Genomic DNA, 24,823 nt, shown 5'->3' with positions numbered 1-24,823 from the left:
CTCAAGAACTTGGGCCATCTTCCACTGCTTTCCCAGGCCATCAGCAGGGATGCGGGATCAGAAGTGGAGCAGCCAGGACTCAAACTGCACCCATATGGGATGCTGGCGCCACAGGTGGATGCTTAACCTACAATGCCACAGAGCTGGCCCCTGTTCTTTTTTCTGACTGCTTCAAATACTCTCTGTGTCTTTAGAGTCTGAGAACAGCTCATCTGAATAATTCTACAATGTTCATAAAAGATCCTTAGTCATCTTTCACCCAAACAATTCAAAAATTTATTTTGAGAGAGCCAGAATAACTTCTTGCATTGAGACTAAACATAATTACTTAGCCTTGGGACAAATGTTCAGTCCTCTCCCACATGCAAAAAGAATCTAATTGACTCCACACTGGGGCTGATCATCTGTCTGCCTTTTATTTAATTTAAAAGGCTTGGTGTAAACTTTCTTACCAAACGTTCTATGTCCTGATACCCTGGTTTCAGTTTTTCCTTGAGGAACTTAAGTGGCATGGTTCCTTCTTTTAGTGACCAGGATCACACATTCGGTCAGTCGGAGAGAGGGGGAGAGGTCAATGTCCCAATTTACCTGGCACTTACCCCCCTCTTGGGCATAATGCAAACTAGAACCTGCCTATCCCTGGGATCCCTTCTCTTGTCCTAGGTGTGAGTGACTCCAGCACTCACAGTTTTGTTCTCTTTCTTGTTCCTGTAGGCAGAGTCAAAATCAATGGTTAAAAACCATATGGAGGGAGATGTTGGCTTAACTGAAGGCAACACTGCCTAAGGCTTAGTGCTGAGAATGGAAACGCCTGCTGGGGAAGGAGTGAGTTATGGTTTCTGGAGTTGTGAGGCACACCACAGACAGTCACTTGCTATGGATTCTGTGGGGAACACAGAAGGGTGGAGCATGGAAGTAGCCCCCACTGACTGTTGAGTTCCTGCGTGTGCTAGAGCTTTACACAAATGCCCCAGCTCTTTTAATCCACATGATGACCCTCAAGGGAACCAGTCATAACCCCATCAGGGGAGGTTGCTGCCACAAACTTGAGATCACACAGCTAGCAAGCAACAGGGCCAAAATTTAGAGCCAGGATTTAAACTCAGCTCCACCTGAAACCAAAATCCTTGTTTATTCTTTTCACAGTTCACGGAAGCTTGAAAGACTGAACTAGGAGGTTTCTAAGTTCCCTTCTAGCATTGTGATTCTAAGTCAAAACATGGATACAGGAGACACTATGTTTTCCTTGTGTCGTCATCCCAGCCTCCATCACATTCAAATGATTATCTGTGAATCCAATACATTCTGCGACCTCCACCAAGAAATAGTCACTTGAAAAATCATCATTGTATCTTGTAGCCCCTCTGAATTTTCACCTGAACATAATATAAGGGCCTCAAAAACTGTAGGATTTTTTTTTTTCCTTTATAGGCTGCTGGCAAGGACTGAGTTTACAATATAAATGACTAAGCTTTTAGTCATTTAAGTAGGAATGACTAAGCTTTTAGTACTTCTGAAAACTGTCACATACATAGTTCTAACCTCTCTACTTACTTTTCAGGTTTCAGAAGGTCTTAGAAAGTCTTGGACTGTTTAGCTCAAGGTTAATTCTAAGAATTTTTTTAATACTAGGATTTTTAAAATAGTTTAATTTAAAATTTAATGTTACAATTATAACACATTAGAGTCTGAAAATAAAATCAATGTACTTATTTTAAGGTAAAATGATTTAATAGTGTGTTAAATACTATTTTCCAGATTGAAGCTGAACTTGCCAAGGAAAGAGCCCGACATGTAGTTGAGTTTGAGGAACAAGCTCTTCTCTTTAAGGAAGAAGCGAAACTGGAACTTGATATTGAAAAAGAAAAGCACCAAGAAATAATCCAGAAGTACAAGAAAGAACAAGAAGAACTACAAACGAAGGTCTATAATTATGCCGTTCATCATCATTTATATATGTTTGAAACTGCAAATACTAGATATTTCCTCATAAGAACACTACAGTCTTTATAACTTAAGTAGCTTTCTTCGCAGTCACCATGCCTTGATTTTAGCCACACAAGTAAAATGATGTGGCTTGTCTCCAGAGTGGATAACTGAAATAAGTTGTACAAGTGTACAAACCAAATATGAATGGATTTTTTTCTACTAGAATAAACTTATTTTTAAAACAGCATAAAATCTATGATCAATAATTAGCATGGCTAGATAGTCTAACATTGCAAATATCCAACATCAAGACAGGTATTTTACATAATTAAAAATGTCTCAACAACTAAAGCATATCCTTTTTAACTGCAGATATTTTTAGTTCCATACGGCTTTGAAAGAAGAGAGAAATTTTTTATTTGAAAGACAGATTCCATCCACTAGTTCACTACCTAAATGCCCACCACACCCAAGAGCAAACATTCAGTCTCCCAAGTGGGTGGCAGGGACCCAAGTACTTGAGCCATGGTCTTGCTGCCTCCCAGCAGGTAGGTGGCTCAGAAGTGGAGTATCCACTGGCACTCTGGGATGTGAGCGTGTTATGCCACAAGGACCTCCCCTAGGGAAATATTTTTAGGTGTAATCATACCCCCCTAATTTCTTAAATAGAGTTCCTCAAATATAATTTAAGTTTTTCTTAAAGTTTTCCTATTTTTACAGGACTTAAATTGTATGTGTATATATTAATCAACACTCAGTGGAGAAATCATATTTTGAATAAGCTTATTAAAAGCCCATGTTAATTAAGCAGCAGATGAGACCTAATAGTCTTTGTATTTGTGTAAAGGAGATACGGCACAATCATTTCGAGAGTTCATTATGAATAGCACATGACCAGCTAGTTGAATGTATGACCATAGCAGTACCATGGGGCCCCACTCTCAAAAAGGCCTTGTGCTTTGTATTTAATGCTCTTCAGATGCTACCTTGAAATTATTGATAGTTTCATCTCCGCATTTGTGTTCTGTGAGTTCCTAGCAGGGCAATGAAGCATGTGTGGTGAGCTTGGAGCCCCCATTCATCTGAGGTTCTCCCTCCCCTAGACTGGTTCTCACCTCTCACTTCCTGGCCCTTGGCACCCCAGGCTCTGCTGAGTCTCCTTTCGCCTTTGACTCCTGTTGCAGCCCTGGGTGGCTCAGGAACCCATCAGCAGAGGAATGCAGACAACAAGCTTGAACTTGCCAGATGTTAAGAGTTTCTCAAGAGAAGTCCTTAGTCCTAATTTTGTTAAATGAAATCTCCTGATTTTTAAATGTTGACTCCCTTTATTAAAAACAAAACATATGTGTGGCTGTGTGAGCCTTTTCTTCCAAGACTGCCTTGCTCTGTTTGAGTGTCAGCTCTCCTCTGGGTGATGGAAACCACCATTCAAACCTAGCAGTGACCTCCTTCCCCTCCTGAACTAATGGAAGGTAGCAGAATGTTAATTCATAAAATTACTATTTGTGGTGAATATATTTATTGCAAAAACTATTCCATATGTAAATTAACATTTGAAACAAATTTTGGATACACAACCCTTTAAATAATTGTTCACAACATCCTGGGGACTTTGGTCTATGAATGTTTTCCAGATTTTTTTGTGGGTTAGCTTCTTGTTGTGCTAATATTTATAATATGACAATATCAGTAGTGTGAGTAATAAGGATATGTTTCATCAGAAGCAGCTCTGCTCTTCTTCTTTTGTTTTCTGTTGTTTTGTTTAAGAAGAAAGAAAACAGTCTTTTCCCTTATAAAGACCTCATGTGATGAGGAAGAGCTACTCCAAAGTATTTTCTAATTTAATTATCTAGAAGTACCACCTCCAGAGGCAGTATATTTTCTAAATATTCTAGCATTCTCTAGAACTGTATTGTCCATTATGGTAGCCACATGTGACTACTTATATGCCCATTGAATTTATTAAAATTAAATGAAATTTAAAATTCATTTTTAACCACACTAGCTATATTTCAAGTAGCAATATTGGCTTTTGAGAGCCTGTTATTTGTATCTCTTCCCAACTTAATGATCAGTGAGATCATATTTATACCACAGAAATCAGATACAGACTTGGGTTTTTTTTGTTTTGTTTTGTTTTGTTTTTTTTTTTGAGAGTCAGTTGTTAAACATTTGCCAGCACATCACTGTCACTAGCCACATATTGCTAGTGTCCATCATTACTGAACTGCACAGAGGATTTTTATCATCAAAGAAAGTTTCTGTTGGGCACTGCTACTCTAGAATGCATAGTTCCAGTGTATATAAGAAAGAAAAAACAATCTTGTCAAAGGAAAGCATGTTGGTATGGCACAAGTAGAGTATAACTGTGATGTTCTCTCTGCATCTCCAAACATCAGGTATATTGAGGTTCCTGAAACACCCTAGTCAGGCACAGACAGGCCCCTGATTTGCTTGTCAAGACTTGATATGCCCTCAGTAGCTCAATACAGTCACAGAGATGTATCTATCTTCAAGTGTACCCAAGTGAATAATGTGAGACCTTGTTAGATGGAAAAATAAAAGTTTGTCTTAACTTTCAAAATCTTGAAGGCCTACACATCATAGGATTTGTTTTCATCTGATTACAGGGTACACTGATTAATTAGAATAAACCTCTTAAAAACCATAGGAACTCTGTGGTTACCTAGAGACTGTCGTCTACAAACTAATGAGAGATTTATCTTACAGATATCTGACTTAATCGCAGGCGCTACAAGGGATCTAAGGCTAGAAGTGACCAATCTTGAAGAAAAACTCCATGAATCCCATATCCGATACGCTAAAGAATCTGAATCAAAGGCAAAAGAAATTGAAAACCTTAAAATTTTGGTTGCAGAATTTGAGTCTCGCTTGAAGAAGGAAGTTGACAGTAATGATTCACTTTCAGAAGACTTACGGAAGGAAATGCAACAGAAGTCAGATGAACTGGAAAGAGTAATGCTGGCACAGACACAACTGATGCAGCAGTTTAACCAGTCCCAGGAAGAGGTAGGGAGCAGATGATGATAGCTTTGCAATTATGGAAAGAGCACATGTTTTCTAAGCAAATAAAAACATGAATAGTAGCTTGATGTCATGGAAGAGTCCTGGACTTGAGACCAAATCCTGGCTCTGTCCCTGCCAGAACTCACCTAACCTCTCTGGACGTGAGCTGCTTAATGTCTGAAGTGCCCTCAGCTCCCAGTTCTTTTGCAAATGACTACTTATATCCTACAAGACGAGGAGTGTTGATTTATTATGTCTCGTTCTATGTCTTTGCCAAAGAAACTTTGAGAACATTTACTGCTTAGGTTTAAAAATTTTGGACAATGTATTTTAAATCAATTTTACTTTAGGGTTTTACTTTCTGTCAATCTAAACTTACAAGGTGAATGATTATTTCAACAATATTTTTATTTAAACTGGAGTAGGCTTATCTTGACTTGAAAACTGTTTTCTAATGAAATGTTACTTCTGAACTCCTAAGCACTTAAAAAATAGTGAAACAATTACTCTCTTCTCTAATCACCAGCATCATGTCACATTGTAACATTTGATTCCATTTATTACAGTCTAGCAAATCAAGGCAAATTCTGAATGTTAGGAAGAAATAATATTTTTATTGGTTTTATTGGCACCTTTTTAAAAAAGGTTTATATTATTTATTTGAAAGGCTGAGTTAGAGAGAGAGAAAGAGAGACAGAAAGGAGGGGGAAAGAGAGAGATCTCAATTTTCTATTCGCTAATTCACTCCCCAGATAGCCACAACTATTTGGTACTGGGCCAGGCTGAAGTCAGGAACTTGAAAACTCCATCTGGGTCTCCCACATGGATGGCAGGGGCCCAAGTACTTGGGCCATCTGCTACTACTTTTTCAGGCATATTAGCAGGGAGCTGGATCAGAAGTGGAGCAGCTAGGAATCAAATCGGTATTCATATGGGTTGCCAACGTTGCGGGCACTGGGTTAGCCCATTGTGCCACAAGGCCAGCCCCCATTATTGGCATCTTAATAAAGAAATCAAAGAAAAGTACTAATATTTATTTATTATTATTTTTTATTTATTATTAATAATTGTTGATTATTAAGAATATTACGGCTGGTGCTGTGGCTCAATAGGCTAATCCTCTACCTGTGGCGCTGGCACACCAGGTTCTAGTCCCAGTCGGGGCGCCAGATTCTGTCCCGGTTGCTCCTCTTCCAGCCCAGCTCTCTGCTGTGGCCCAGGAGTACAGTGGAGGATGGCCCAAGTCCTTGGGCCCTGCACCCGCATGGGAGACCAGGAGGAAGCACCTGGCTCCTGGCTTTGGATCAGCGCGGTGCGCTGGCCGCAGCACCGGCTGTAGCGGCCACTTGGGGGGTGAACCAACGGAAAAGGAAGACCTTTCTCTCTCTCTCTCTCTCTCTCTCTCTCTCACTGCCCACTCTGCCTGTCAAAAAAAATATATATATATATATATTCTTGCTACATTTAAATTATCAACCAAAGTAGAAAGTTTATATAATTATTATAAGTATGAAGTACACTTATTGCAATGAGTTATAAATATAAACTATGGCATGGACAAAATACTGGATCAAGAATAGTACTAGCCGGCGCCGCGGCTCACTAGGCTAATCCTCCGCCTTGTGGCGCCAGCACACCGGGTTCTAGTCCCGGTCGGGGCACCGATCCTGTCCCGGTTGCCCCTCTTCCAGGCCAGCTCTCTGCTGTGGCCAGGGAGTGCAGTGGAGGATGGCCCAAGTCAGGTTGGGTCCTGCACCCCATGGGAGACCAGGAGAAGCACCTGGCTCCTGCCATCGGATCAGCGCGGTGCGCTGGCCGCAGCGCGCCTACCGCGGCGGCCATTGGAGGGTGAACCAACGGCAAAAGGAAGACCTTTCTCTCTGTCTCTCTCTCACTGTCCACTCTGCCTGTCAAAAATAAAAAATAAAAAATAAAAAAAAAAAAGAATAGTACTTAAGTGTCCAGTGTTGTGGCACAACAGGTTAAACTGCCACTTGCAATGCCAGAATGCTGATTCCAGTCCTGGCTGTTCTGCTTCTGATCCAGCTCCCTGCTAACGCACCTGGGGAAGTAGCAGAAGATGGCCCAAGTACTTGGGCCTCTGCCACCCATGTGGAAGACCCGTGTGGAATTCCTAGCTCTTGGCTTTAGTCTGGCCCAGCCCTAGCTATTGGAGCCATTTGGGAAGTGAGCTATCAGGTGGAAGACTTTCCCTCCCTCCCTCCTTCCTGCTCTGCCTTTCTTTATTTGAAAGGCAGAGTTACAGAGAGAGAGTTCTTCCATCCACTGGTTCACTCTGCAAATGGCAGAAACAACCAGAACTGGGCCAATCTGAAACCAGGAGCCAGGAGCTTTTTCTGGGTCTCCCATGTGGGTGCAAGGGTGTAAGCACTTGGACCATCTTCTACTGCTTTCTCAGGCCATAGCAGAGAGCTGGATAGGAAGTGGAGCAGCCAGGACTCAAAATGGCACCCTATGGTATGCCAGCACTGCCGGGTTGGGGGGCAGCTTTACCCACTATACCACAGCACCAACCCCAAATAATAAATAAATTTTTTTAAAATAATAATCCCTGGATCTGGGGTTGTGATATAGCAGGCAAAGCCACACCTGTAACACCAGCTTCCCATAATGGCAAGTTTGTGTCTTAGTTGTTCCACTTCCAATCCAGCTCCCTGCTAATGGCCTGAGAAAAGCACTGAAGGATGGCCCAAGTGCTTGGGCCCCTGCCACCCATGTGAGATACCTAATGAAACTCTGGGATCCTGGTTTCAGCCTGGCCCAGCCCTAGCCATTGTGGCCATCTTGAGAGTGAATCCGCAGATGGAAGATCTCTTTCTCTCTGCCTCTCCCTTTCTCTCTGTAACTCTGACTTTCGAATAAATAAATGTCTTTTTAAATGATGGTAATAATACCTAAGACAACCCTTATAAAAAATAAAAAATATATTTGTGTTACAGGCAAGGGACTGACTGAAGAAGGTGAAATAATTTCCGTAAGGTCATACAGCTTGGTAGAACCAGGATTCAAAATGAATTTCCCAAAATGAAATATAATGTTTCCTCTTTCAGGAAACCTGAGTTCTAGAGATTTTGTCTTTAAGCTTCAAGATGACCTCATGCTTAGCACTCAGCATCTCCAGGCCTCAACAAGAAGCAAGCAAGCAAACAAAAAACAAAACCAAATAAGCACAGTACTTACCCTGCCAGATGGCTAAGGAGTCAAATGATTGAGCGCCTCACGTTGGAGCATAGTGGCACAGGCTCCAACAATGAGGGAGCCACATCAGCAGTCCAGCAGGGGTAGGGTGGAAGAGCACACTGAGTCAACTCCACTGGAGAAACCCTGAGGGAGAGAGAGATGAAACAGCAGTGTTGAAGTTCTAAAGGAGGGACAGCAGGTTCAAGGAGAGAAAGGTCAAGGCAGCTAGACTCTGGACTAGCTGGTCTAAATGCTGAAAAGTAGGTAAAAAAGAAAGCAAGAGATAACTTCATTTTTTAAAATTTTATTTATTTAATTAATTATTTTATTTGAAAGGCAGAGTTACAGAGAGAGGGACAGACACAGAGAGAGGTCTTCCAAATGGCCACAACGGCTGGGACTGGGCCAGGCCAAGTCAGGAGCCAGGAGTTTCTTCCAGGTTTCCCACATGGGTATAAAGGCCCAAGCACCTGGGCCATCCTCTGCTGCTTTCTCAGGCAAACCAGCAGGGAGTTGAATTGGAAGTGAGGCAGCCAGGACCTGAACTGGTACCCAAATGCAATACTGGTGCTGTAGGCCATGGCTTAACCCATTGCACCACTGCACCGGCTCTGAGAGAGAACTTCTAAACTAGGATGAGTAGAAAAAGAAAAACTGGGGCTGGCACTGTGGCATAGCGGGTAAAGCCACTGCCTGCAGTTTTGGCATCCCATATGGGCGCCGGTTCTAGTCCCGGCTGCTTCACTTCCCATCCAGCTCTCTGCTATGGCCTGGGAAAGCAGTAGAAGATGGCCCAACTCCTTGGGCCCCTGCACCCATGTGGGAGACCTGGAAGAAGTTCCTGGCTCCTGGCTTCGGATTGGCACAGCTCTGGCCATTGCAGCCAAATCGAGAGTGAACCAGTAGATGGAGGACCTCTCTCTCTCTCTCTCTTTCTCTGCCTCTCCTCTCTTTCTGTAATTCTGACTTTCAAATAAATAAATAAATCTTTTTAAAAAAAGAAAAAGAAAAAGGACTAAATTAAGAAAAAATGTTAGCATCTATCTTGGTGCCAGGCACTGTGCTTGGTGTAGGCTCTGGTGGCGTGATTATAAACAGACTGACAACTGCTACTTCTGCTTTCAGAGAAGAATGTATTTATTTTTGAGAAGCAGAGAGAGAAAGAGAGCAAGCTCCCACCTGCTGGTTAAATGCCCTCAACAGCCAAGGTTGGACCAAACTGAAACTGGGAAGCTGGTAGCTGGTGGACTCAATTCTAGTTTCCACGTGAGTGGCAGAGGCCGAATCACTTGAGCCATCATTGCTGCCTCCCAGGGTTTTCATTAACAGGAAACTCGAGTCAGGAGCCAGAGCCAGCTATTGAATCTGATACTCTGATTTGTCACATGGGCATCTTAACTGCCTGGCCAGATGCCTGCCCCCAAAGAGGATTCTAAATAAACCATGCACAGGCAATTAAATTAACATCCAGAGGGAAAGAAAGACCTAAACAGAAATGTAATATATAAAAAGCATGGATGAAAAGCTAGGAAATTGGCCTTTAAAGTGCCTGTATGAATTATCTATTGCCATGCCACAAATCACCCGCAAATTCAGTGGCTTCAAACAACAAATATTTATTATCTCACAGCTCCTCTGGGTGAGGAATCAGTGTGGCTTAGCTGGTTGCCCCTGGCTCACAATCTCACAAGGTGGGTATCACGTCATTCACCAGGGCTATGGTCTCATCCAGAGGCTCCTCCAGCGGAGGCTGGCTTCCAGGCTCTCTTATGTGGTGCTGAAAGGATTTGTTTCCACACAGGCTATAGGACTGAGAGTCTCTGGCTTGGCCAGAGGCCTCCCTCAGTTCCTTGCCACATGGATCTCTCCACAGAACAGTTCACAGTGTGTCCACTGACTCCCGTTGGGGCCAGCAAGGGAGTGAGATTGAGAGAGAGCATGCCAAGACAGAAGCCACACCTGCTTTGTAACTTCATCTTAGAAGTAGCCTCTCATTGCTTCTGCTGTCTTCTGCTCATCACTCAAGGTGAAATGATTGCACAGTGTGACTGTCAGAAGCGTGGGGAATCACTGAGGGTCATTTCAAAGGCTCCAGTCACTAGACCTCTGGAGGTGATTCTAGCAAGAGGCACTAGGCCAAAAGTGAAGAGTGGATTTCTTGTTGAGCCGAGACATTGTTCACAACAAGAAGTCGTTCACTACTAAGAGCACAAAGCTCCTTCTGCTTGTTAGCTCTAAGAGGAAACTGCTTAGAAGTGAAGTTCTGTTTTTTAAATGTGGACTTTTTAAAGATATCAATATCTGGTACCGTTTTGTTTTACTGATATATAAATAATCATGAATCATTTCTAGAAGGTGAAATGAATCTTCTCAAAAACAAAAACGAAGGATATGTTTTGGGGGGTGATTTCCATTAGTGGGGAGAGAGTAAACTAGATTTTCCATTAGAAGCTACCGAAGTCTCACTTCTTAGTTACATAATTAGAGCTGAACTGTAAGAGTAAATAATTAAGGCTACTTCGCTGGCTAAGCATGCCAAAGTCCAGAATATGCTTATAAAAATAGGAAATGAGCCAATAAAAGTGATAGGTTTTATGAGCCAGAAAAAATCAAAACTATAATCTGTAAAGTAAAAAGCACTAAATGTTTGATCATGCATTCCAGACACTTGAAATTTCTCGAGTTCTGCAGAAGGAAAGCTGCATTTAAGTGGAGAACAAATTCCCAACAGAATAGAGATAAATTAATGGTCTAATAAGGAGGTTAATTAAGGGAAGGAAAGTCCTGTTCCTTTCAAGACGCCAAAAAGTGGGTAGACTTTGTTTTTAATTGTATGAAGAAAGTTCTCAAGGTTAAGAGAAAAGCCAAACAAAGCTTCTTAGGGGTAAAGTGGGCCTTCCTAAGTGGAGCCGGGATTATTGGAGAGAATACACAGAAACAACAAGGGTCACAAGGACAGGCAACAAAAGGCAACAGGTCAATAAGAAGAAAGAAAATGGAAAATAAAACTGCATTGGAATGTAAATGTCAACAAGGAAGCCTCTGAGAATTCTTCTTGGGGAAAAGACACATGCATTTAAGAAAATGGAACAAAAAGAGGGAGAAAGAAGAGAAAGTTAGTATGTTAGAGAAAAGCATATTATCACTAAAACCGAGTAGTTAAAATGAATCAGTGCTTGCTTCCTAATGCCTGTTTTCTGTCCCCCAGTTCCATGTGAGTTGTGTTAAGACCTTGTAGCTCCACTGTTAGAGGCCTTATGATTCAGAGGAAGAATGGGGTACATTTAAAAAGAGAGAGCGAGAATGGGGAAGGGAGAAAGATAGAGAGAAGGCAGGAAGGAAGGAAGGGAGGGAAGAAAAGAAAAACTGCTTTCATACAACCACCACAGGAAAACCAGGACAAAGAGTTCAGTATTTTTGTTGTTTTAAGACCATAAGTAAGGGGGAAAGGGAATATAAGGTTTAAATTCCATAGTCCCAGTAGCCATGTAATGAAGATAAAAGATACTCAAAAGTAGAAAATAGTGCTCTGGGTTACACATGGAGAATTGAATACATACATTTCTATCTACTTTATCCCATTTCCACTAAAATGGCAATAATCAAGGCTGGCATCCCGTTCGAGTGCCAGTTCTGGTCACCACTGCTCCACTTGGGATCCAACTTCCTGCTAATGCACCTGGGAAAACAGCAGAAGATAGCCTGAGTGGTTGGGCCCCTGCCACCCATGTGGGAGATACAGATGGACTTCTAGGCTCCTGGCTTTGCTTGGCCCAGCCCTGGCCATTGCAGCCACTTGGTGAGTCAACCAGTGGATGAAAGGTCTCTTTCTCTCTGTCTCTCCCTCTCTGTCTTTCAAATAAATCTTCAAGAAAATTTTTAAAAATGAAGTGGCAATCATCCAGAAGGATCAAGAGAACAAGAATTAACACTAGATGAAAAATATATCAACGAAGTTTAGGAAAACGGAAAGCAAGTGTCTAGGAGGTAACTGAACTCAGCAGAATATTGAAAATTAATGCCTGCAGGGGTGAGTTTAGGGGGATCCAAAAAGGAGCGAGCCAAACCATGTGAACAGGAGGAACTCAGGAATCACAGACCTCAAACACTTCTGAAGGGGAGGGACAGAGTGGAGCTGAGGGCAGGACTATTTGAAAGCTTGTAACAGGAACAGAGAGCGCCTCAGTGGCTCTCCCCAGTCCCCAGGCAGCCTCTACTTAGCATCTTGGCCGGTTACCAGAAGTTCATTCGCTAGCAAACTGCATGAGAGAGGCACAAAACCCGAGGACACAAGAAAACAGAGTACAGTATGAAGCAAGAACCACAGAGAAAATCTGTGTATTAAGTGGTGAGACCCGCCCCCAGTCCCTGTCACACATTTGTGTCCCAGAACACCGGTAGGAGGCTTATATATCAGTAGCCAGGACCGGAAACCCTCTCTGGAGAAATGAACTGCCTTGAAAGATGACGCCTGTGGACATTTACAGGGGGGTATCCTAATGAAATGGTTGTATCCATGGCCAAACTGTACAGTCAGAAGCATACCAGCCAATAAACCCTATCCAGGAACACAGAGTGTTGACATTCTGGAGACTCTTTTTTAAAAAAGAGTCTTTTTTAAAAAAGTATGAAGGACTAAAACCATAAGCAGGTAAATAAGAAAAAAAAAAAAAAAAACACAGAAAAAACAAACACGAAACCATACAGGGAACAAAAGAGAGCTTCAGGAAAAAATAGAGTTAATAACCTGAGATCAAAACAGATGATATTGTGTCCATTAAACATGAGTAGGAGGCTATGAAAGAATAACAAGAATGAATTTTTAAAATGTAAAGGCTGAAATGAAAAAAAAAATATTTAGGTTAAATGATAAATCTCCCAGAAAGCAGAAGCAAAAAGCAAAGCCATGGAGAGAAGAAAATCAGAGGATTGGTGCAGGAAATCTGATACCCCAGTAGTAGGAGTTCCAGAAAGAAACAACAGAGAGAATGTAGGGGAAGAAACTATCCAGGAACTGATTCAAGGATATCTCCAAGAACTGAATGGTCCACAGTGTATCCAGCATAAGAGATATGACCACCCATCATGGTGCAAGTGCCCCACCAAGGCACTTTAGAATGAAATGTCAACACCCTAAGAATAAACCAAAGTACTTAAAAGCTTGGGTGGGGGAGGGGAAGGAAAGAGGACCAGCCCGTAAGAAAAGGATCAGGAATCAAAACAGCATGAGAATTCTTACAGCAGCTGTAGAAAATAGAAGACAAATCTGAAAGAAGATTATTTCTAGCCCGGAATTGTGTATCCTACCAAATGATTAAGTTTTCAGTATCAAATTAGGATATTTTTGCAAAAATGATACTTTTCTTGCAGCCCTTCTCAGAAAGCTATTAGAGGCATAACACACCATAATGAAGGGATAACTAAGAAAGAAGATTCAGGAATCTGGGAATAAGGGTTCCAACACAGGAGAGATGAGGAAGGACTCCCCAAGATGAGGGTAGGAAGAAGTGCTGGGACTGCAGCAGTGCTACAGAGAGCTGCGCGCTGAGCAGGACAGTGTTCTTAGAAATGTGTCTCCAAGGACGAAGTGGAGCAGAATAGACTAACTGGAGTGCTTGAACCTGTTGATAGGATATTTACACTTCTGTGAGTTTACTGTGAAATCTGTAATCAACCCCTAGAAAACGAAGCAGATAAATAATGAGGTGATGCCTCTGATGAAACCTGCTCCAGAAAGGAAACGGAGGGCTGGTGCTGTGGTGTAGTGGGTAAACAGCTGCTGCCTACGATGCCAGTGTCCCACGTGGGCACTGGTTAGCTCCCTGCTAACCATCTGGGAAAAAGCAGTGGACATGACCCAGGCATTTGGGCCCTTGCCACCCAAGTGGGAGACCCGGATGAAGCTCCTGGCTCCTGGTTTTGGCCTGGTCTGGTGCTGGCCATTTCAGCCATCTGGGAGTGAACCAGAGGATAGAAGATAACTCTCTCTATAACGTAAACTTTCAAAATAAATAAATCTTTTTTTAAAAAAGTGAAATATAAGTATAGTACTCCATATTGCTCAGGAGTGCATAATATTTATATATTTAATCATAACATTATAGATTTGGCTAAAAAATTGTGATAAAAATATCAGTTTCCTATGGGGGTTGGGGAGAAGCATCTGTTTGGATTTGGTATAGGAAACTAAACCCTCATCTTCCACTCTGTGAAGTCAATAGGTCATGTTCAAAATTTAAAAAACAGGTAATGTAAATTAGTACAGCCATCATGGGAAACAGTGTGAAGATTCTTCAAAAAGCTAAAAATATAACTACATTTGACCCAGCAATCCTACTAGTGGGTGAAAAATGAAATCATTCTGTCAAAGAGACATCTGCATTGCCATACTTACTATAGCACTATTCACAATAGCCAAAAAATGGAAACAACCTACATATCCATCAACTGATAAATAGACAATGAAAATGGGGTGTACAATGGAAAATTATTCAGCCACAAAACTGGATGAAATCCTGTCATTTGCAAAAGCACGGGTGGAACTGGAGGTGATTACGTTAAGTGAAGTAAGCACAGAAACTGCATGATCTCACTCATATGTAGACTCTAAAAGAGTTGATCTAATAGACGTTAAAAGTATAATGGTGGTTACCAGAGGCTGTGAAGAGTAGGGGGAGGGAGGGATACAGAAATTTCGATTAACAGGTACTAATTTACATTAGATAGGAGTAAGATATTCTGGTGTTCATTGCACAATAAGGTGACTGACTATAGATAAAGTACTGTGTATCTCAAAATAAAAAACCTAGAGGGGCCGGCGCTGTGGCTCACAGCATCCTGTGTGGGCACTAGGTTCTAGTCCCGGTTGCTCCTCTCCCAGTCCAGCTCTCTGCTGTGGTTCAGGGAGGCAGTGGAGGATGGCCAAGTGCTTGGGCTCCTGCACCCGCATGGGAGACCAGGAGGAAGCACCTGGCTCCTGGCTTCGGATCGGCGCAGCGCTGGCCGTGGCAGCCATTTTGGGAGTGAACCAATGGAAGGAAGACCTTTCTCTCTGTCTTTCTCACTGTCTATAACTCTACCTGTCAAATAAATTTAAAAAAAAAAAAAAAACCCTAGAAGAAAGGATTTTGAATGTTTTCACTGTAAGGAAATATTAAATATTTAAGGAGATGTTTTTCCTGCTTAGATGTTATGACATGCATACAAATGTAGAAACAACACATGGCACCCATAAATATGTATAAAAAAAGTAGGGGAGGCATTTGGCACAGCAGTTGAGAGCCATAGCCTTGCCGTAGCCATAGCCATAGCCATAGCCTATACTGGAGTACATGGGTTTGAGCAGTGACTCTTCAACTTCTGATCCAGCTTCCTGCTAATGTGCACCTGGAAGGTGTTGGGTGATGACTGAGGTACTTGAGTCCCTGCCACCCACCTGGGAAACTCAGATTCAGTTCTGAACCCCTGGCCTGGCCCAGCCCTGACTGTTGAAGGCATTTGAGCAGTGAATCAGCACATGGAAAATCTCTGTCTTTCATGTCTCTTTCTGTCTTTCTCTTCTGTCCCTGCTTTTCAAATAAAGTGAAAATAAATGTAAATTTAAAGAATTTTAAATGTGTAAGTTTTAAAAATTGGAAACCTATGAGGTAGCCATATTTTGATGTTATTTAAAAATATGAAGATAAACATCAGAAGTCATTAGCTTAAAAATCTGAACATGCGCCGGCGCCACGGCTCAATAGGCTAATCCTTCGCCTTGCGGCGCCGGCACACCGGGTTCTAGTCCTGGTCAGGGCGCCGGGTTCTGTCCCGGTTGCCCCTCTTCCAGGCCAGCTCTCTGCTGTGGCCCGGGAGTGCAGTGGAGGATGGCCCAAGTCCTTGGGCCCTGCACCCCATGGGAGACCAGGAGAAGCACCTGGCTCCTGCCTTGGGATCAGTGCGGTGCGCCAGCCGCAGCGCGCCAGCCGCGGCGGCCATTGGAGGGTAAACCAACGGCAAAAGGAAGACTTTTCTCTCTCTCTCTCACTGTCCACTCTGCCTGTCAAAAAAAAAAAAAAAAAAAAATCTGAACATGGTTGTTCCTGGGAGGCAGGACTTGCAAGTAGGAAGGAATACTCTTTTCCATTTAAGCTTTATAATATTATTTTAACTGTATTTGACATATTACTTTAATTTTTAAAATTTAAAAATAATGGAGCAGAATACAGTATTAAAGACCCTGCTGTGGAGAAGGTGGCAGAAGGACATAGAGGAAAACCAGGAAAGCTGTCAGTATAGCACAGAAACAACAGAATATGAACCATAATGAGATTTTTTTTAAATTGTGAGAAATAAAAAAATTAAGATAAAGAAGATTATAGTAATAGATGCCTAGTACATTTCTATTTATTCCTCAAATCTAAGAGCAAGGACTGCTTACTAAGGTGGGAAATACTAAGATAGGAATGAAATTGAAGAACAATAGCAAAAATTTGATTTGGGATTTGTTAATATGCTTATTAGCCATAAGTATATTAGACATTCAACATCTCAAATAGGCACTGTATCCACAGAGTAAGCTGGCTGCAAATACAGTTTTGGAGACATTCCTGTGCCCTGGATACTTAAGCCCTGGAACTGAGTGAGCTCACACGGGGATGAGGGTTGAGAACAGGGACTGTGACTTCTAGAGACTGAGAAGAGGAGGAGGAAAATCTAGCAAAGGTGACAGAGAAAGAACATTCTAGGGAAGTGGGAAGAAAACCAGAGGAGAATATTGTCAAGAAGTCTAAGGAAACAAAGTCTTTAGAGAAGGGAGTTTGCAACTTATACAGGTCCATGATCTCTTATCTGAAGACTTTGGGTTTCCATATGTATGGAATTTCAGTTATTCTGAATGTAGTGCATATACCCCCTCAGACCCAAGGCAGCCCCTCCCATGCAATGACATTCACATTTCTGCAGTGAAACACCTGAATGTTCACATTGAGTGGGATAAAGACTGTAATTAGCTTCCTGTCAGCCCAGACAGATTTTATCAGCAAAGTAATGAATTACAAAAATTTTCAAAGCTTTTTAGATGTCAAAGTTGTGGCTAAAGGATTGTAGATTCTCTTGTCTTTCATTATAACAGCTGTTTTTATTTTTTATGTTGATTCATCTGCCTATCTCTTGACATCCTGGACCTGTTTTTGTTTAAAAACAAAACAAAAAAAGAGTACATGTGTTAACTCTAAAGGGTTGCAGATACAGAAACAGGACAAGAAAAAAGTCAATAAGAATTTGCCTCCAAGCTACTAACCATGGTTATCATTAAAGGGTAGGAGATGGGCAGGAGTTTATGTTAACTCTAATATTAATTTTTTTTTTTAATTTTTGACAGGCAGAGTGGACAGTGAGAGAGAGACAGAGAGAAAGGTCTTCCTTTTGCCGTTGGTTCACCCTCCAATGGCCGCCGCGGTAGCGCGCTGCGGCCGGCGCACAGCACTGATCCGATGGCAGGAGCCAGGTGCTTCTCCTGGTCTCCCATGGGGTGCAGGGTCCAAGGACTTGGGCCATCCTCCACTGCACTCCCTGGCCACAGCAGAGAGCTGGCCTGGAAGAGGGGCAACCGGGACAGGATCGGTGCCCCGACCGGGATTAGAACCCGGTGTGCCGGCGCCGCAAGGCAGAGGATTATCCTAGTGAGCCGCGGCACCGGCCTACTCTAATATTAAATTTTAAGTAGACATAACATTTTCAAACACAACTTATTTGGAGCGATTTTTGTAGATTTAGGGTATGCATTTATTATATTTGTATATTATATCAATTTAGAGAAAATGGCCCACCCTTCTCTTTCTCCATAAAAATGGGAAACCTGCGTACCAGTTAGTAACTTACCAAACAAGTGGCTTTCCGTTTGGGGACATCCGAAGTAGAATTAGGACATCCGTGTCTCTTCCAGAAAGGAAGGGGATAAAGGGAGGTTCTCTAACATCTAGCCCCACCAGAAGGGGTCAGATCAGGAAAGCTTCTAGGGGCTATGAACTACGAAAGTAGGCTTGGCTGTCAGGGAGGATGGTGAGAACCTGAGCCTCCGGGAGTGGACAGAGAGGGATTTAACCTGGGGGTGGGGAGGTCCTCCACTGTGGGAGGGGAGATGCCAGAAAAGTGACAGGATGAGCAGAAATACTGAGAAACTGGTTTTGTTGTGTTTAATTCATATTAATTAAATCTTAATTAAAGTTGAATTGTTGATTTAGAAAAGTAATCCTGAATACTATGTCTTCATGGATTCTTCCTCCCCATCCTGCAAATCTACTCTTGAATCATATCAGTTTGGGGGATTATTGCCCCTGACTCTACAACTTGGTTTTGATGTGTCTCCTATCATTGGTTTTCTTATGTTTGCAAGCAAGGAAATATACTTCTAAGAGCAACCTGCCTGACATCCATCTTATTGGAAATTTGTCCAGATCCTCATTCCTGCCTTAGCGAAAGGCCATTTCCACTGCTTTTCTGCAGTATTTCGGACTGAACAGATGAGCTGAACAGAAGCGTTTGAATGGGAGCTGGGCGCATCCTTTGCTAACTCCTACGCATCTTTCTGGTTTCCACACCTTTTCCATAGAATCTCCTTTCACTTCAGCCCCCTACCCAGCTGGCTGGCCACCCACTTACCCTGGGATTTATCTAGTCAGGGTTGGTGGAAACCGTAATGCTATCTTTCCATGACTGGTTCAGACCTCACTGGGTGTAGAGCGTGAACAAAGTCTTCCATCTGTGCTCATTCTGCACTGAGGACTTGCTGGCACGTTCCTCCCAAATTATGCCAAGTGCAGCTGATTCCCATTGTAAATAGATTCTCACCTTCAGAACCATCAAGTTATTCAGCAAGTCTTCTCTTGCTTCTTCCACTGTGTTTGGAATTGAAAGCAACCCAGCTGTCTCTAAGGATGAAAGTCAAAACAAACACAAAAAATAAACCACTCTTACATGTCAGAGTGGAAGAAATAGCCCATTTTTTAATATTAGAAATTTCAGACAGATGGTGAGCTAACTTATATTTTCATTTTGACATTTACCTAGTCTGTGGGAGTGCAATTAAGCCATATTTTAAGCCCATTCAAAGTGGCTTTTTATCTGAAAATGTTGTAGAGATCTCAATAGGGAGTGCTCACTACCAACTGGAAAAGCCTAAGGATCCGGAAGCACTAGTTCTCCCTCACCTAGATCACCTTAACCAAAAGCCATTGGAATAGGGGCCCCCACCATGCAACTTTTAGGCTCCTGCTGTCCTCTCTGCCTCCTATCTTGCCCCACTCCAGGCCATTTTCCACAGAATCGGCAAAAGGCTCTTCCTTGCTAGTGCCCTGCCGGAAATAAAACTTCCAGTGACTGCAGATGGTTCTCAGAATTACGTCAAAATTCTAGTATTAACGGGTCGCCAAATTCCTTCTTGATCTAATATGATCACTCCCCCCTTCCTCAGTCCTGGTCTTTCCTCCCCTTGGGCACACGCACCTGAGTCCCATTTCAACCCCAGATGTGCCTCTCCCTCTCTCCCCACCAGGCGTCCGCACTCACTGCCCCTTCTTACCTGGCTCCTGCCTCCCTTTTCAACTTCCAGTTGAGTTGCAATCCAATGATAACTAATTTACCACACTAAAACACAGCCAGAGACAATGCTGTCTAAGACATGTTTGTTGATACGGCTTCCCTGATTATTTTCCTGTTTGCCTACCATTTCCAATCATTGAATGCATTCCACCTTACACATTTTTCCATGTTGTTCAATGAAAACAGATATAAAAATGCTGCAACAACCCAACTTTCCCCTTGGCTAAATTGCTGAAGACAGTCTAATCACAAGTGGGTGATTCTTTTCAAGTCTGATGGAATTTTTCACTAATGTGTCTACTGACTTTAGCCACATCCACATGTCCTCTTGTCATGCCCTGTCACATTCCACTTCTGAAATAGCAACCCTCAACTTGCATGTGTCTCATTTCCAGTTTTTAACCCTTTGATTGAAAAAATTACATCTGAACTTCCTGCTGAATAGAATTATAATTTCAGTTTTAAACTAGGAAGTACTGGTGGCCAGGATCTAAAGATTTATCAGATTCATCCAAGATTTCATAGTGTTTTGGCACAGACAAAAATAGAAGCCCCGACTTGGGATCCTGTTTGCAGTTCAGAGGTCCCCCTGGTTGGGAAATAACACAAGAAAGAAAATTAGTCCTGTGCCATGAAAGGTAGTAACCTTGAAGAAGAACCAGCCCTAACCAGATATATTCCTGAGCAGTGGGCTGCAAACTGAAGACAGTCAGCAGTAGCTGGCCATACACTCACTCTGGAATATATCTAGTTAGGGTTCATGAGAACTGTGCCATGACTGCTTCAGACCTCACTGGATGCAAAACATGGGTACAAAGTTCCACTTGGAGTCTGCAGGCTCTTGGCTCCCAATGCACTCGCTGCAGGGATGTATTGTTCACTCTGCCTTTTCATTTTCTCCTTTAGGAAATTGTCACTTGCCTAAAATGACTTTTAAGTAACTTGCTCCATGGATGTTTCTCTAGAGCACTATTCCTTTAAGACTTGAGTTTCACACTTGTGAAGTGATTGGGTTTTCTTTTCTTGTAGTGAAAGCTCTGTCGTCTCACCCCTCATCACTATATCCTTCATATTGCTGCATCTATTATTCACGTCACCAGTGTGCTGACCTCATTATTCTTTGCTATCCCTTTTTTGTTTTAAATATGCAAATAAAATTAACTCTTATAGCTTTTTCTTATCTTTTTTTAAGATTATTTATTTGGAAGGCAGAGTTACAGAGAGAGAGAGAGAGAGAGAGAGCAAGAGCAATCTTAGATCTGCTGGTTTACTCCCCAAATGGCTACAATGACTTATGCTGGGCCAGGCCAAAGCCAGGAGCCTGGAACTCCATCTGGGTCTCTCAAATGGGTGTCAGGGGCCCAAGCACTTGAGCCATCTTCTGCATTACCGGGTGCATTATCATGGAGCTGGATCAGAAACAGATCAGCCAAGCCTAGAACAAGTGCTCACATGAAATACTGGTGTTGCAGCTGGTGGCTTAACCATGCGAGCCCCTCTCATAGCTTTCTTAACCAAGAGTATTTTCATACTAATTTATTGAAATCAAGTTAATCTAATCACATCTACACATTTTCTGCTAGTAGAAAAAAGATATACTTTTTTTTTCCTTTTAAAGGAAAGTTTATATAATAGAGTTTAGAAAAGTTGGACAAAATCAGATGAAAACATCCCACTGTTTTTTATTGCTTCATTGTCCAAGGAATAGTATGGTCCCTGCATACCTGGTTTAATGTCTTACAACTAATTTTATTTTTTTTAACTTTTTTAAAAGATTTTATTTATTTGAGAGGTAGAGTTACAGACAGTGAGAGGGAGAAACAGAGAGAAAGGTCTTCCTTCCATTGGTTCACTCCCCAAATGGCCACAATGGCTGGAGCTGCACCGATCCGAAGCCAGGAGCCAGGTGCTTCTTCCCAGTCTCCCATGCAGGTGCAGGGGCCCCTAAGGACTTGGGCCATCTTCTACTGCTTTCCCAGGCCACAGCAGAGAGTTGGATTGGAAGAGGAGCAGCCGGGACTAGAACTGGAGCCCGTACACCACAGGCAGAGGATTAACCTACTACACCATGGCTCCGGCCTCCATTTATTTTATTTATTTGAAAGTCATAGTTACACAGAGAGAGAAAGAGAGGCATAGAGAGAGGTCTTCCATCCGCTGGTTCACTCCCCAATTGGCTGCAATGGTCAGAGCTGCGCCGATATGAAGCCAGGAGCTTCTTCCGGGTCTCCCACATGGGTGTAGGGGTCCAAGGACTTGGGCCATCCTCTGCTGCCCTCCCAGGTGCATTAGCAAGGAGCTGGATCACAAGTGGAGCAGCCGGGACTCAAACTGGTGCCCATATGGGATACCGACGCTGCAGGCCAGAGCTTTAACCCACTGCGCCACAGCGCACTACCATTTTTAGATTACACTCAGCACTTAAAGAGTCTGCGCTTCAGTGCCTTTCTTTGTCGATTATAATTGTTGGCAGCAATTAATTGGGTGAACCCTAATATAGCTCCTTATTAATCTTTCTCTCTGCCCCACCTCCCCTGTGTTTCCAACAAGTCCTGATATTTCAGGTAGAGTTAATGTGAACCATGCAATAAAATCACAAATGGCATCTTTGTTCAATTCCTTTAAAAAAAAAAAAAATGGGGCTAGCATTGTGCTGTAGCTGGTAAAGTCACTGCCCGTGACGCCAGCATCCCATATGGGCGCCAGTTTGAATCCTGGCTGCTCCACCTCTGATCCAACTCCCTGTTGATGTACCTGGGAAGGCAGCAGAGGCTGGCCTAAGTGTGTGGGCCTCTGCACCCACATGGGAGACTCAGAAGAAGCACCGGGCTCCTGGCTTCAGACTGGCCCAGCCCTGGCCATTGCAACTGTTTGGGAAATGAACCAGCAAATGGAATATCTCTCTCTGTCTCTCGCTCTCTCTCTCTGTATTTCTCTGCCTTTCAAATAAATAATCTAAAAAAAAAAAAGACAAAGATAAATAGAATTATTCCACAATTTAAAAAATATATGATCATCGATGCATATAAATAATATATGTAAATGATCAGACTTCGAGCCACACATGCTGCTTATTTTATAGAAAATTACTATGCAACTAGTGAATCTGGAATTATTCCATATTCTTTCATTTTGATTTGGAATTGAATAGAATTCTGCCCCTAATCAGAAGAAACTCAAATACAGGAAGAAGCTACTGTCCCTGACACTGTGTAATTTAGTTCCACTGACAGCAGATTAGTCAGTAATCCCTTCAGGGGATATTTTCCACCCCGAGTCAGGCTTGGGAATGCTCTGGCTCTTCTGACAAACAAGCCAACCTGATGGAAATTCATTTTGCATTGGTGAATCCTACAGCACGATCATTTTAACTGTGTTTCCTAATTAAAATAGCATTCCACTTGGAACTGTTTACTTTTTTACCTCTTTCTCAACATGCTGCAGACATGAATGTCAGGACACTAGGGAGATTAGGGAGATCCAAGACCCAATTCTTACTGTGGCCTTGAAGTACTTCTGATGAACTTCATAGATGGAGGATGGGGAACTCAGCTAGAAATGGAGGATCGCAGAGTTTGCAGGGGCCTTCCGTCCCCTGGTCCAGTCACACATTGGAAGCTTAAATGTGCTCCGGTACCTCCCTGCCAAGTTGGGATTCAGCACCTCAACGAGCCCTCTAGATGGCTCTGTTAAAAAAATTCTTCCTTATCTTGAGCCCCCTAGCTTCTGCCTGTGGGTCGGGATTCAATTAGGAACATAAAAAGCAGTTCTGTTCGAACTTGGGAGGTGCAAGCTTCTTGGGACAGGGACGGTATCCACTGTGGCATCTGGTGAGTCGATGACCAATTGCTGAATGCAGTTGGAAGCAGGTAGAGTTCTTTATTTGGGGGATATTGTCTTACAAAATTGCAAATGATCAGTAAATTTAAGTTCCATTGAGAAGGGATCCTATCAATAACTGATCTTATTGTTTAAATGCTATTACAGATACATTGTGTTATTCCTTCCATCTTATAATTCAAGCAGTTTTACCTATTTGTCTTATGAATTGTAATGTAACTTCCGTATAAAAATTCTATAAATATTAACCATTAGCTACCACATGTGCAGAACATGCCATCCGAGTCATGAGGCAGAGAAATTGAAACCCTACTGAAGTGGACATTTAGAAGTCCTGGGTTCTAATCCCAGCTCCACTACACCAAGTAGTGACCTTGCAAGTGAGTGACCTTGGACAGGTCATTCAACCTCTCTGGTCCAAACTGCAGGGGTTGAAGCCGGTGCTCTCCAAGCTGTCTCCAGCTTCCCACCCTGCGCCTCGGTCTGTGTGTAGGTTCTCATAGGGACGATCAAGGAGTGCAGCCCTCTGGCTCCCTGTTCAGTTCTCAGTTCCCATCGCCCTCAGTATCCACTTGCAGATGCTGTTTAAAGCCTGGGGTGAGTTTTTCCCTTCTCTCTTTGCAGAACACGCTTCTTCAGGAGACGGTGCGTAGAGAGTGCGAAGAACGCTTTGAACTGACGGAGGCTTTGAGTCAAGCCAGAGAGCAGCTCCTGGAGCTCAGGAAGCTCAGTGGCAGTCTACCTTTGTCGCCGTGTTCGCTCGGCAAGGGCAGTCTAACCTCCTGCGCCGCGACAGTCAGTAACCACCGAGAGAGAGGCCTTGCGAAACTGAACTCGGAAAAAGGAGCCCGCGTCCCCAGCCTGTACGGAGTGTCCAAACCCACCCCTGCCCCAGCCTCGGAGAAGCCCAAGAGGGCCGGCAGCTCGGGCTTGCCTGTTCTCCCCCAGACACACCCTCCTAGGGGCCAGTCACCTTCAGTGAACGAGACCAGACGGAGGCTGGCGATCATGCTTCGGAAGAGGCTGAGTCAACAGTGACTGATCCGGGAGTCAGGAGCAGCTCTGCCTGGGGTGCGTGCTCTCCGGGGGCGCGGAGACTCCCTGTAACTGAGAATGAGACATCAAGCAGGTTCACAGATTAGGAATGCATGTCAGCGGATGTACTTAACAAAAGAATGTAAGAAGCCAGCAAACTGTGAAACCACATATTCCAAGAAGCCTCTGAACTTGAAATAGACAATGAAGT

At 42.9% G+C, this 24,823-nt stretch overlaps 1 protein-coding gene across 1 annotated transcript in view; it reads left to right on the top strand.

Annotated features, from left to right (window-relative positions):
• The window catches only part of LEKR1 (leucine, glutamate and lysine rich 1), a 215,314-nt gene extending 190,699 nt beyond the window's left edge, over positions 1-24,615 (top strand). Inside the window, exons 11-13 of the mRNA XM_062178384.1 lie at positions 1,759-1,923; positions 4,660-4,959; positions 24,202-24,615. Of these exons, the coding sequence (XP_062034368.1) occupies positions 1,759-1,923; positions 4,660-4,959; positions 24,202-24,615 (879 nt within the window). The remainder of the gene's footprint in view (positions 1-1,758; positions 1,924-4,659; positions 4,960-24,201) is intronic.
• Positions 24,616-24,823: the final 208 nt, after the last annotated feature.

This window comes from Lepus europaeus, chromosome 2 (genome assembly GCF_033115175.1).
Source record: "Lepus europaeus isolate LE1 chromosome 2, mLepTim1.pri, whole genome shotgun sequence".
Classification (NCBI taxonomy): Eukaryota; Metazoa; Chordata; class Mammalia; order Lagomorpha; family Leporidae; genus Lepus; species Lepus europaeus.
This window is presented reverse-complemented; position numbering and strand designations above follow the sequence as displayed.